A 13117-nucleotide genomic window follows, 5' to 3' on the forward strand; every position below is an offset into this window, starting at 1 on the left:
TCTACCGGATTGCCTGATTTTACATTCATATTGTGGCTTGCCTAACCTTGGAATTTACTGCTTTCATTTACATTAAACCTCAATTTATGTCTTCCTAAAAGTTCAGCATCATACACAGGAGACGAATCACCTATAGATTTTTCCTCCCACTGCTCCCTGCTCTCTAACGCGAAATGAAACTGGGAAGACCTTTTCTAGACAGTTGAATCCAGCAGTGTTGTCAGTCATAAATTGCTCTCAAATCCTTAAGGGAAGCAGAGGTAACAGGCAATTCCCAGATGATAATGGAGATTTCTGTGGTGGTTTCAATTGCTAAGCAGGAATAGAGCCAGTTCTACAGTTGCAGAATGCAGACTGTGTGAAATTCCTTCTTGTCTTTACTTTCTTGATGTCATGCTTGCAGTGATGCATTGCAGCAAATATTTAATATTCTTTGATTGATTGATATGGTGTTTGGAGGTATTCAGCATTCTGTAACTGTCTCCTTGCAGTATGGGTACCATTTGTCTAAAATAACTCTTGCTGTGAGACGTGACCAGTGATCGTGACCAGGTCTCTCCTGCTGCCAGTCTTTCCCTGTGGCCTGTCTTCTAATCACCCCAATCTCCCAGCTGACATCCATCAGTTAGGAAGCTGGTGAGCCTCTGTCGTCTTAGTGCAGTAGAGTGGCAGTTGAAGTGAGGTCAGGAATGGAAAGAGGATAGACTGGTTCTGTCATTGTGAAGGCTGAAGCTTTGTTCATTATAGCACTCGGACGCGCAGTGCCGCCAGCCTGAGCTTCAATGCCATGACAATTATTGACACAATATTATAGTCTCTGTCACCTCAGTTGCTGGTTGTCTGCAGGTGGATTATCCTCGTCTCATACTTTAATGAAGGAACAATATACCATTATTTATTTCTTGCTGCAATAATGGCATTCCCACCTCCTGCCCAATATTTTGCATATATCAAGGAGCCCACATTGTAAGATTGCATCACATTATTTGGAACAAAATAATTTAAACATAACAGTGCACAGGAACATTTGATAGGAAGTAAAATATATAGAATTTAATATGATTTAACAATTGCAATGTTTATACTATAAAGCCCTGGTTTTTAGGCATTGCAGAAAAAATCACATGGTTTTTACTTAGCAATGTGGCACTCGGATCCAATGTGACTAAGCTCCATTTTGTTCTGAAGGCCGAGCAGTGCCATATTTTAGCTCTCCCTCCAGGCCCCCCAGCTTGCTCTGGTGTGTATGGTGCACTGTGCTCAGGATTGGCTGTAGACGGACTCTGAGACCAATCGTTATGCTGCTGCTGCTGTGAGCCGTGTCAGTGGGATGTGGCAGGCGACGACGTGCTCTGACTACAGGGAGCAGGCTCCCTCCTATAGGCTGCGGTGTCTGCTAACGCTAGAGGAAAAGCTGTTGATATTGGAGGTGCAACTCAATCACTATTTGGTGTTTTGAAAAGAAGTGAATGCCATACATTTTTTGGGGGCGGGTCAGATACAGCACTGAATTTATGGATGTGCATGTTATTTTTTTGTATCTTCCTCTTTGGTCTGGCTTTGCTGCCAGAGGAAATAAATGAATGACACATCAGAGGATGCATGAGAAGTAAAGCTGGAAGATTTCTGTACTCCCTCTTGTTGAGGGTACCAAGTGGCATTTGCAAATTCTGCTCCTTCATGTTTTAGTGTGTGTCATTTTGTTTTCCCTCCTTTTGAATGGCTAAGTAATACAAAAGTAAATGGAGATAATTGTGAATCCAATGGTCTGCCTGCCATGTCATTGTAGGGTCACCCTACTTAACTGCCCATTCCACTGTCCTGCTTCAGTGAGCCCTGCTGTATCTTGGCACAATCTGCTGAATCGCTCGGCCACAGCACAGGAGGCTGTAATTATTCCAAACTAATGAATGCATGGTCTGCGAAAGATAAATGGAAGTGCTAAATTTTATGAAGTCAGGTGAAGTGTCAAAGCACTCTGTTCATGTGTTTTCTTTATATTTATCTAGGAATTTAGGGTTTAAAAAACAAACTGTACAAAATAGTCACAAACACAAAGCATATAACAATGTGTAAAATATTTTTATATATTATTTGATAATGTGAACTAAACTGTATGGGTTGTACTGAATACACTATGGCTGTAACATAATCCAAACTTTCTCTCCCCAGTGGGGGGTGTCACCCACTGTTTAGGAGAAAAGACAACAAGACCATTGTTTGCGTGGTCAGATTGTAAACACTGAATGTTTATAAAATAAGCAATGGTCACTTGGCCAAGAAATTGGCTGAGCATCTTGAAAGCATTGTAGTTTTTCATACGTTTCCTACTGCCACAGTCCAGTACCCAGGGAACCTGTTTCCAGCTATGGCCAGTGAAGAAACCCTTAAATGGGAAAAAATAAATAAATAAATGCAAATTCATATTTAAGAAGGTATATAAAATCTATTAACATGAGTTTCCACTGCACTCCTGTTTAAAAACCTCTCTGAAAATCTGCCTTCATTGCTATGGAGATGGTTAGCCTAGTTGCCTAGAAAGGGCTTGCAGTTTTTGTGCTAATGCTAGCACCTAAGCTCAGAATATGAATTAAAACTAAATAAACACATATATACATAATGAAAGTGTATGCTAATCATGTGGATAATTAATAACATTTTATGCCAGTTTACATCTTACTTGATTTTGCTTATAGTTTTCTCCTAAAATTTTTAACTAGCTTCAGGACAGCAGACTAAGTGGTTTGACCCTAAGGTTATCGCAAACCAAACATGTCAAGCCATGTGCGTGCACTGATTTAGAGTTTCTTATCCTTTTTATTGATATTTTATTTTAAATTCCAGTATATGTATATATATAAATAAAAATGGGAGTAAAACCTAAAAAAGTGAGTATATTTTAAACAATGTTAAATGGTATAAAACAGCGCTTATGTGTGTTTACACTCCACTACATTCTGATCATACCTCATAATTTCATCTCTCGGAACAGGCAATATCCACCATACACCACTGTCTTGTGAGCAGACTTGTTGTGTTGTGTCCAGGCGGGATGTGCGTTGCTGGCCAGATGACTCGTGTTTTTAAACACACACCCCCCCCCCCCCCCCCAGTCCTCTTTGTCAAAGCAAGACTTACAGTTTTTTTGATGAGGTTGGAAAACAGCTGACAGTTTTCTAGCCCCTTTAGCTGTGATTTACACAGCAGTCAAAACGAGAGAGGACAGAGATGGCCTTAGTGCATTTGAGCTGTGGGCTGCTTGCTTGACTCCTGCAGTTTCTGCCCACTGAGAAAATTATGACACCCACTCTTGACAAGGTTGTGCCAAAGTGTCCTTGCAAGATTATGCCTTCTGGGATTGTTATTAATGAGAATCGTGAGGTTAGATCTTAAGGTTTCTCACCCCCACCCCACAGTAATATTATGCTACTGTTGGAATTATGGTTGCTGCAAAGATGTTTTGCACCGCTGTGATATTCATCACAGCAGAATGAAAATACAAACCAATATAAGTTTCCTGCCACATGGTGAAGTAGCAGTGATAGTGACAAAACAATCAGCTTCTCACACAGCATACCTGAGCAGTCAGGTTCTCTGTTTGTCTGTGTGTTTAAGCGTGTGAACCTTGCTCGCCTGATATTTGTTTTTTTATTATTTATGCTGTCTTGTTTGTCTTCTTTTCCTTCATCAGCGCTGGCAAGTGTGAGGGCTTAGAACTCCTCTTCAGCACACTATTGTGTTTAATGAGGAGTGCGGAAACGACAAAAGTAGCGAAAATTGAAAGCCCAAAATGCATGCTTTATAATGGAGGAGTGCTGTTATTTGTTTATTCATCTTTTATTTCCCTTGAGTTAATGCCTAGTGTAAATGTGAGAGGCACGAATCTAGGGTGAAATGAGGTTTTTTTTTTTATTTATTATATATTTTTTTGCTATATAATGGCCCTGCAGTGACCTTCTCCCCCTGTCATGCAGCATCCTGGGGAAATGTCATGTCATACTTTGGTAGACCAGCGTGGATTGACCGGGGCGTGGGCTGCCTCTCCACTCAAGCCTTGTGCCCGCTTTGCAGTCAGAGCCTCTTACACAGACACTCATGCTGCGAGTGCACAGAACATTGCAGGGACAACTTGTTTACAGCTTCCGTCATGCTGCATCACTGCAGATGTTTGCTTTTGGACTGCTCTGCATCCTCTGCATATGGCTTTACTTTGCTACCGGGGGGTGAAAAAAGCTTGTTGACAAAAGCAGTCTTAAAAAATTCATGCTGTATAATGATCCAATAACTGTTTGCCTTAAACGCAAAACAAATGAGCTGGCTATTTCTTGGGCTCAATGACTTTTGTGTATGCAGGCTGAAAATTGGAAATGGCGATGTTGAGAATGGTGTGTAGGCAGTCCTGCTCTCTGAGGACCACTGCAGAGCCTGCACGGCGTGTTTTCTGACCTATTCTCAGCCCATTCATCCTGCTGCAAGCTGAGAGAATTCACGCTGGGAGAACTGAAACCTGCTGATCCCATTGCACTCCCATCATTAAAATGTATAACCATGTTCCCTGAGAGTAATAGAAATTTGTATTCTCTCTGGTCTTTGTCCTTGAAAAGACAGTGTTGAAAGCTGTATAAATGTATAACTTGCATTAGTCTGAGTGACTAGTGTTTTGGGACTGTTTTGCCATTTACCTCCTTTGTTAACTCTTCTTTGTAGTACAGAAAGAGCCAGTGATTTTCTTATTACCCTGCCTTCTCTCTTTACCTTCAAGAGTATACTGCCTCTTTCGGAGTAACTGGCCCAGAGCAAGACGACTGCAGTCCTGCTCTATGTGAATTTCCAAACACTTCATTGTGTTTTAGTCTTCTATAGCCACTGACAAACACTTACAGTTATTCAAAGCCAAACAGCGATGCTCAGCGAGTGTGTAGTTATCCTTTCACTGCTGGGCTGCTGCGACCCAGACTGGGTCTCTTCGCTCGTCCTCATTCTGCCTGCAGGCACACAGAGGTGGACCAGTTGTCCTAAATCTGACAAGGCCACTGCTGCAGAGGCCCACTTTCTCTGGCAAAAAAAGCTCATTTTATTTCTTATTTATTCCCTTTTGTCCCCTCAAACCTCCCAATGCTCTGTTTATTTGAGCCTTCCTAAAAGTTACAATCTCTGCAAAAACATGCCCTGTCGCTTCTCATGCATGAAGAGAATGGATTGAGCTAATGTTCCGTAATCAATAAATCATACAAGGCTTTTAGCCAAGGGTGTGTTCTAATCTCTGGGACTTCTGGGAAGTAAATAGCCCTTGGAAAATTACACTGAGATGAACTTTAGGAAATTAGTTGTTCCGTACACGAAGTGGACAGACTGAATTATGTTCAAAGAAGGACCATTACTAAAATGGCACTGTTCTGGGAATGTTGGTAATTTGAAGTCAATTTCACCCACCAAGTCATCACATTGGAGACAGAGTGCTATTGCTTTGATGTTCCCTCTTTTATTCGTTGATGCTTTTTTAGTTTGTGAATATTCTCATCTTGTTGTAGTAATGCATTTTTGTATGTGAAGAAGGTCTTGTGTTGATTGATTTCTGAGAGTTGTGGGGTGAGTGTAATAAAGTGACATTTAGTCTGTATTTATTGATATTCTGAGAACACAGGAGAGAAAAACAGGGAGATATGGATGTCAGTCAGAACTTTGCTTTCTGTCAGTCACAGGTTTTATAACATTGGATTTACAGTCCATTTAAAATGTGTAATGGAAAAGCTTTTTGCAGAAATTGCCTTCTAGCCGTAAGTCCATGAAGCGATCTTTCTGGAAAGATGCTATTTATAGCTAACTTTTGCTTGATGATTGGTGGGTTAAATGAGGGATGTAGGAAGTAACTTCTCTTGCGGTTATTTTCATCAGATAATGTTGCAGGTTCCAACAGGAAACTCTGGAGCTGATGCTGGCAAAGGGTTTTCTTTTAAAGGGCAGTAAGTGACAATTCCTGTTGTGTCCTCTCTTTTTTGCAGAGGGAGATGAAAGAACAGCTGGCGGCTCTGCAGGACAGCGAGAGGGGTCACACGGAAGCTCTGCAGCTGCTGCAAAGGCAGCTCACCGAGACCAAGGTAACTTTCTCAGAACAAGGTCGTATGCCCCCTATAGCTAACTCAGCTTTTACTAACATTGGGCCATGGCTCGTACAATAAAAAAACGAAAGCCTTTAAAGACGAGGAGTGAAGCTATGACCGGTTTAGTCACCTCTCCTAGGGCTCATGTCTGTTTGCTCCTGTTTTTAAACAGGTTTTAACATGTCTGTGGATGGTGCCATATATGATTGTGAACTCATGAGATGCAAAGAAGTGGTCATTAAACTTGATAGATGATTTGATAGAAAATGTATAACCGTAGTCAGTGAAGCTGGCCTGAGATTGACTGTCACGGCATATAATTGTGTCATTAAATGGAATGTAGACTGATCTATAAATTTAACATATAAAAGGCCTGGTTTTCCTATGACAGCAGTGATGTGTTTGAAGATAAACACAGATAACTTGGCAAACGACAACTAACAAAGTAAACACTAATCATTTTTTTTTTTTGCTTGCTCACTGTACCAGTAAAAAAAGTAATAATTTATCCCTTTTTTCACACACACACCGTCTCTGGGATAGACTCCATATTGGTTTATTGAACAACTGTTTAATCTTGACACCTTGTTTTAATCATCGGTGAAACATCACTGTCAATACTCCACTGCCTTTTCTCCACCTCCTGTGTATTTTACCTTCATTCCTGGCACACCCCACCCCTCCTTTCGGTCCACACTCTGCCTCATTTGTCATTCAGCACAGCCCTTACAAGCCAACAGTTTATGCACCACTGTCCTCTGCCCTACCGGTTGTATTGATATTCTGTCATGTTCTGCAGTATATAACACAGTACTAAGTCTAGTGCTTTACCTGATTGGGCTTGCCTGATTTCCTTATCTTTCTATCACAGCTTGCACTGACAAAAAGACTCTGTTCTCGCCGAGTTCAAACCAGTCCATCGTGTTACACGTAGGTCTGACACTGTTCCGGTTAGTCTTATCTGAAATTGGTTAGTGTGAATTGATGTAATCATGGCTTTTTCTTGGAATGGAAGTTCTGTAATTTCTATGAAGATTTTTGTTTTTAAATACGAATCGCTTTGAAAAACAGCATTTTACACTTGAAAGTAGCAGGTTTTCCATCCACTGAGTTTTTGCAGATGATGAAAATACGCTTAAAAATATTCAGTGGAAATAACCAAAATCCACAATAACACCCAATTATTGTAAAAAAAATTACGCTCAGACGTGGTGGAAAGGTTAGACTATCGCTAAAGTGCAAATGTGCAGAAGGGTTTTTCAAATAAATGATGATGTTTTAGCTGGTTCATACCCACTGCGCTTGCTGCACAGCGTCCATGAGCCTGTGACTGGCTTTTAACAGACTCCCCCTCCCCGACTCTCCTTCCTCTTCACTCCTCTCCACACTTTAGGCCCACTCTGTTTTCATTTCGCCACCACCACCTGAAATACTTTAGTCCATAATATAGAATATTGTTCACACATACAGCACTCAGACCACACATTTTAATTTCTTCTCAAAACATTATAAACAAGCTCCATGCCACAGAAATCCCATCAAATAATAAATATCAAATGAAACATCACAGATGTCTCACGTTTCAATGCCTCCGCTGACAATGGGAAGCTACATCATCTGAAGTTTATTTGCGATGATGTAGTTCATGGAAACGTGACTCTTTTTTTTTTTTTTCCTGATAATATTTCTTTATTGTGCGTGTGAAAGATATGGAAGGAAACGCAGCTACTGCTTTGTCGATTCATTGCCATATTTGTATCTTGATCTGTACTAATTTCCGAGTTAAGATAACGCTGCGGGTGTGAAACTGTTTCTGAAGAGATTTGTCAGCGCCACTACCAAATGTTGAGTCATATGAACACTAACCATTCTTTTAGCTTACCTGTCAGGAAGGCGATGTCAAATCAGCCTTTTAAACTTTTACCACTGAAAGCAGTCACTCTTTACATGGCGGCCCACTCTCCAGGCTCGAGCCCTTTTTTAATTTATTTATTTATTAAAGCTTAAACAATCTTGCCGTTCCATTCGATTGGTGGACTCTTTAGGGAGATGCACTTGATTAGCAGATGCTGCCAGGAGTAGTCTGCTGGCGGGCCCAGCTTTCATGAGCCAAGAGGCTTTAAATAGCATCACCACAAGCAGAGACTCCCAGTGGAGAACTCAAACTTGAGAGGCCAGCATCACTTGAGAGTGGCTAAGCCCTGCTCATCCATCAAGCATCACCAGGTGGGCCAATCCCTCCCACCGAAATAATGCAAATCCTCCCCTCCTGTTGTGGAGATAAATGATCTTAATAGGATTTCAGTTTCCCAGTAGCCAGAAAAGAGCATTTCTCTCTGAAACTCGGCTGCTTTGAGGAAGCAGAGGAGCAGATATTTATTTATTATTTATTTATATTTTTGTTTTGGTGAGGCAGATCGATTGAGGCCGGATTCAACTTTGGACTCAACAAAGTGCATGTTCTCTTCTTTTCATTTTCCCTGATGAGGGCCGGAATACTCTCCCTCGGCTCATTCTCTGATGTCAAAAACTAGAGTGCAGCACTCGTAATATTGCATCAGTCCCTTCTCTGAGGACTCCTCTTTTGTATGAACGGGCTTTGTGCAACAGCTCCTCTTCGCCAGTGGTGCTTTGGGCCAGATGTCTCAGTTCTCCTGCTTTTGTTCTGTCTGATGATGTGTTTGATGCTGTAATGGACATGATTCATTTTCTCAGATGTCTGCCCTTCACCTCCTCTTCCCCAAAACACTATGCCTTATTTATTTATTTATTTTTTTTTTTAATTAAATGAAGCTGTTCTCCCTCACGTCCGCAGCAGAGCACTCTCTGCCTGTTACCGTTAAAATTAGAGCAGCACAATGTTAGAAAAAACTGACAGTGCATTGTATATTTTTCTCCTCTACATATATATCTTGGGATATGACAAAACACAATCTTCCACCAGATGATTTGAATAGCTCCTATTGGGGAAAGAATGAATCACTCTAGACGGATTGGGGTGATTTGTAGAGATTAGCCTATATCTGCACCTGCAAGAAAAATCACTTTCACTATGACGACTTTATCTGAGTGCAAAACATCTTTTCTTGAATTTGAAGTGCTAGCACTACAATTTCTTTCAATGCGCCAAACACAAACTCAGGAGAGGTCTCCACACTCCTGAAGTGAATTTATATTTGGGGGATATGGTGTGTTTTAATTCACATATGAAAAGATTGTGTTTATCAACCCAGGCTAAAGTCAACAGATCAAGAATGATTGCGACTGATGGTGCACTGTTTGATATCCAAGAACCCTTAATTTAGAGTGAATAATGTCTTATCAGGCCATCTTTATTTGGAAATTAGTCGTGTAAAATGAGAACCATCTCAGTTTTCCCTTTGAGTCAAGCAGCAAACAGAGAATGTGAAATGAAGTCTTGGACTGTCTTGCCATTTTTAAACTAAGCTTGCAGTACACAGCTGTATTTGAATATTAGGTGGACACAAGCAGCTGAACGTGTTTGTGTTGTCAAGTGAGATGACCACATGTTCTTGTAGATATATGGAAATATTTCCAACAAAAAAGAAATAAATATAAAGGCGAGAGACTGCCAGCTCTATGGATTCCAGTTCATGGCCCATTGAGTGTCTGTCAACTGCTCTGCCTTCAGGCTCTAGCTCCCTAGTTATCTGTATTGTCCTATGGCCCAATAGCCCGGTACCCATTTATATCGCTTTGTGTTGTACCCAGGAGAGTGTAAGATAATTGGTGTTAATTTCATTATGACTTTTATGCACATTTCTCAAATTCCTGCCCTTATTTTGCAGTCTTCAGCAAAGAGCTTACGAGCCACTATTGGGGATGCATTTGAGCGGCTACACCGCTTCTTGCGCGAGAGACAGAAGAGCATGCTGGAGGAGCTGGAGGCGGACACAGCTCGTACACTGTCAGACATCGAGCACAAGATCCAGCGCTACAGCCAGCAGCTCCGCGACGTCAAAGAGGGCATCCAAATATTGCAGGAGAAACTCAGCGAGACGGGCCGCCACGAGTTCCTGGAGGGAGTTGCCCTCACATCTGAGAGGTAAGGATTAGGATGGCGGAAGAGGGGCTCCGCAGGATTTAAGCTCGGGGGAGGGTTATGAAATAGTGGTCCGAGATACGGTGGCTTTTGGTCCATAACGCCTTGTCTCCTTTTCTTGTAAATGCTGGTCAGAGAGCAAGTGATTCGAGGAGGGTTTTGCTGGTGGAAGCTTCCAAGGCAAGTCAGGATATTTAAAATTAAAATGTATATTGTTGCAGTATGTGATGAGGATGAGGGCTTTTGGATCCGTTTGGACCAGGACAAGCTGAGAATAGACAGGCTTAGTTTAACGGGGTAAATATTTGGAGTTTCCCTAAAGCTGTTAAGCTTCACCCACAAAAACCCCTTTTCATTTGGTTAAGGATGACGAGGAGTAGAGGGACCATATGGGCGAGGGAATAGCGTGATTAATGTTTGGGGGTTGATTTAGTGAGAGTCATCTGCACTAGCAACCGGACTGACCCCACAAGCTTTTTAAGCGATGCAGGATTGTGCCTTTTCTGTTGTGTCTAAAGAAGGACAGAAGCTGTTGCTGAACATGACAGAATAGATCTTTTTGCTTGTCTCTACAGAATAAAAGGCAAAATACATGAAACCAACCTCACTTATGAAGACTTCCCAACATCCAAATACATGGGGCCATTGCAGTACACAATCTGGAAGTCTCTGTTCCAGGATATCTCACCAGGTAACGTCACATTTTCATGTAGAGGCTTGTAAATGTTTAGGCAAGGTTCATGTTGACGTAAGAATATTTTTATGGCTGTTTTTCACAAGCTTGATTTAAACACTTGGAACAACAGAAGTTAAATTAAATGTCATGCATGTTCCATCAGTCATAAAGTCATATTTTGGTGTGAAGACCTCTGAAGACCTTCCTTAGAATTATTTGCCAAGTGTCAACATCTTAAATAACAAGGCTTTGTATCAGTGCTTTTAATCCTTAGTATTTTACTGATTGTGAATCATTGCAGTACAGTGTCGGTTTCATGCAGCGTAAATGAGCATCTGTGAATAGCTGTGAAAAGATTCCCTCTTTAATCTGCTCTACTGTAAAAGTGTTATTTCAAACCAGGGAGCTTAGAAAATCTCCCATTCTTCAATCAGTTCTTCAATTTAGCATCATCTGTACTGACTGAAAAAAAAGCAGGGAGAGTCACATAGACCTCATTTACTGTGTGCCAAATAAACAATCGCCTCGCATCCATCTTTCCAAAATTTTGTAATGACAGCACGACTCCCATCCTCCTACACTGGGTTGGATTTTGGGGATTATTAGCCCTCTTCCATTCCTTCTCTCATTTTGTTTCTCCCTCCTTCCCCCCTCTATAGCCTTCAACCTCTGTGTGATTTCCTCAGCAGTCTATGGCCCTGCTAGCTGTCTCTGGAGCTAGGTTTTGTGTGTGCTAGAGAGAAAGAGAGAGGAACTAAAATATTTATGGGCTACCTGACGCACAAACTGCCAATGTCATTGAGTGGAAACGACAACATCCTATCCTCTGGACTGGCTTCAGCCTCAGCTGCTTGTGGTAGTGGTTATAAATAGGGACGATGGAAATGTTACACAAATTTCCCTCTCTACCTCTGAAAGGCATGCCATAGTAACAGGACTGGGGAAAACAAGCCAGTGTTGTTTTGCTCTAAATATTCAATGATTGCTGAACATCAGCAAAGTGTTAAATATTGGACTGAGATAGCTTACACTTTATTTTGTGTTTATGGAACAGTGTTAAGAAAACACTCTCACACTAAGTGTTGACCCATATTACCATAGCTATACATTGTCATTTTCATTTTACAAAACAGTACAGAAAAATTACAGTAGAATAATTAACGTTTTAGTGCAATAAAAGAAAATATATTTAAAAGAATAATTTAAAAAAATTAAAAATATAATAAATTAGAGATGTAAAAAAATTATAGACGTAGGCTGTAAATGTAGTCATGTGGACACCTTCCCTTAATCCATGATATTAAAGGCACTGTATATGATTCTGGAGAGCGAATTGTTGATATTGAAACTAGACAGAAAAACAAACACACCCCTCCCTTTAGTGCTCCTTCAGAAGCTCCGCCCACAAATTTATGCATACCCATTTCCAAGGTAATCACAGGGCTTAGTGACCATAGCCATTCTCCCCTGCCCTCACACTCCCCCCATTTTGTGCATGAGCACAAACATTGATGATTGGTTGGAAAAGTGTTATGTTTCTTGGTGCGAGCCCGTTTGTTTCTGATTGACAGAACCGGGGCTGAGTATGAAGACAATTTTTATCCAGTGTGCAAAAGGCTTTTCTGAATTTTTAAAATTACGCATTTTTCAAGTATCAGGACTCTTTTGCCTGCACTTCACTGGCTTTATTGTAGTCAAGTACCAAGCCCAGGCACAGTCAAGTGCTTATAAGTTTAATGCTTAAATAAATCCCTGATGTTGTCTTTGAAGCAATTCCCTTGACTCAAGCACTTCATCATATGTCCGTTCTAGTCAAATTAATTCTCAAATGCATGATAACAATATCACCATGAGTCACATTAGTGTAGCATTTTCCTGTGTTGTTACTACAACAAATCACCAGTTTAAATTGCATTGCACCCGTGGTGCCTTTTTTGCTTACTGACGTGATTAAGATGCATGTTTTAATATTTGGTTTTAAATAACAGAGCTGTGTCATTGCTCAGTGACACTATTCAGTTTGTAGACTAAGCCATTTGATTGTTAAACATAATACTATTACCTTTTGAAACCTACCCCTCAAAAATTCATGCTCACCTGGACTGAGCTAGTGTGTTTGTTTATTCCAGCACAGAGCAGTCATGCTCTCCTGGGCTTGCTGCAGGAGAGTTCCTTCTGCCTTTGCTCTGGCCAGTGTCCTCCTCAGTTCTTTGGCTCTGGCTCCATGTTTAGATCAGTTTATTAGCTGGCACTTGGCTGACTGTTTGGCTGAACAGG

The 13117-nt window shown here is 41.0% G+C and overlaps 1 protein-coding gene across 2 annotated transcripts in view; it reads left to right on the plus strand.

The window, feature by feature from the left end:
- Positions 1-13117, plus strand: part of LOC136697489 (E3 ubiquitin-protein ligase TRIM62) — a 35334-nt gene that overhangs the window by 17385 nt on the left and 4832 nt on the right. For both annotated transcript variants that reach the window (XM_066672636.1, XM_066672637.1), the window contains exons 3-5: positions 6003-6098; positions 9911-10167; positions 10740-10855. In XM_066672636.1, coding sequence (XP_066528733.1) covers positions 6003-6098; positions 9911-10167; positions 10740-10855 — 469 coding nt within the window. The remainder of the gene's footprint in view (positions 1-6002; positions 6099-9910; positions 10168-10739; positions 10856-13117) is intronic.

Source organism: Hoplias malabaricus, chromosome 5 (assembly GCF_029633855.1).
Source record: "Hoplias malabaricus isolate fHopMal1 chromosome 5, fHopMal1.hap1, whole genome shotgun sequence".
In the NCBI taxonomy this organism is placed as follows: Eukaryota; Metazoa; Chordata; class Actinopteri; order Characiformes; family Erythrinidae; genus Hoplias; species Hoplias malabaricus.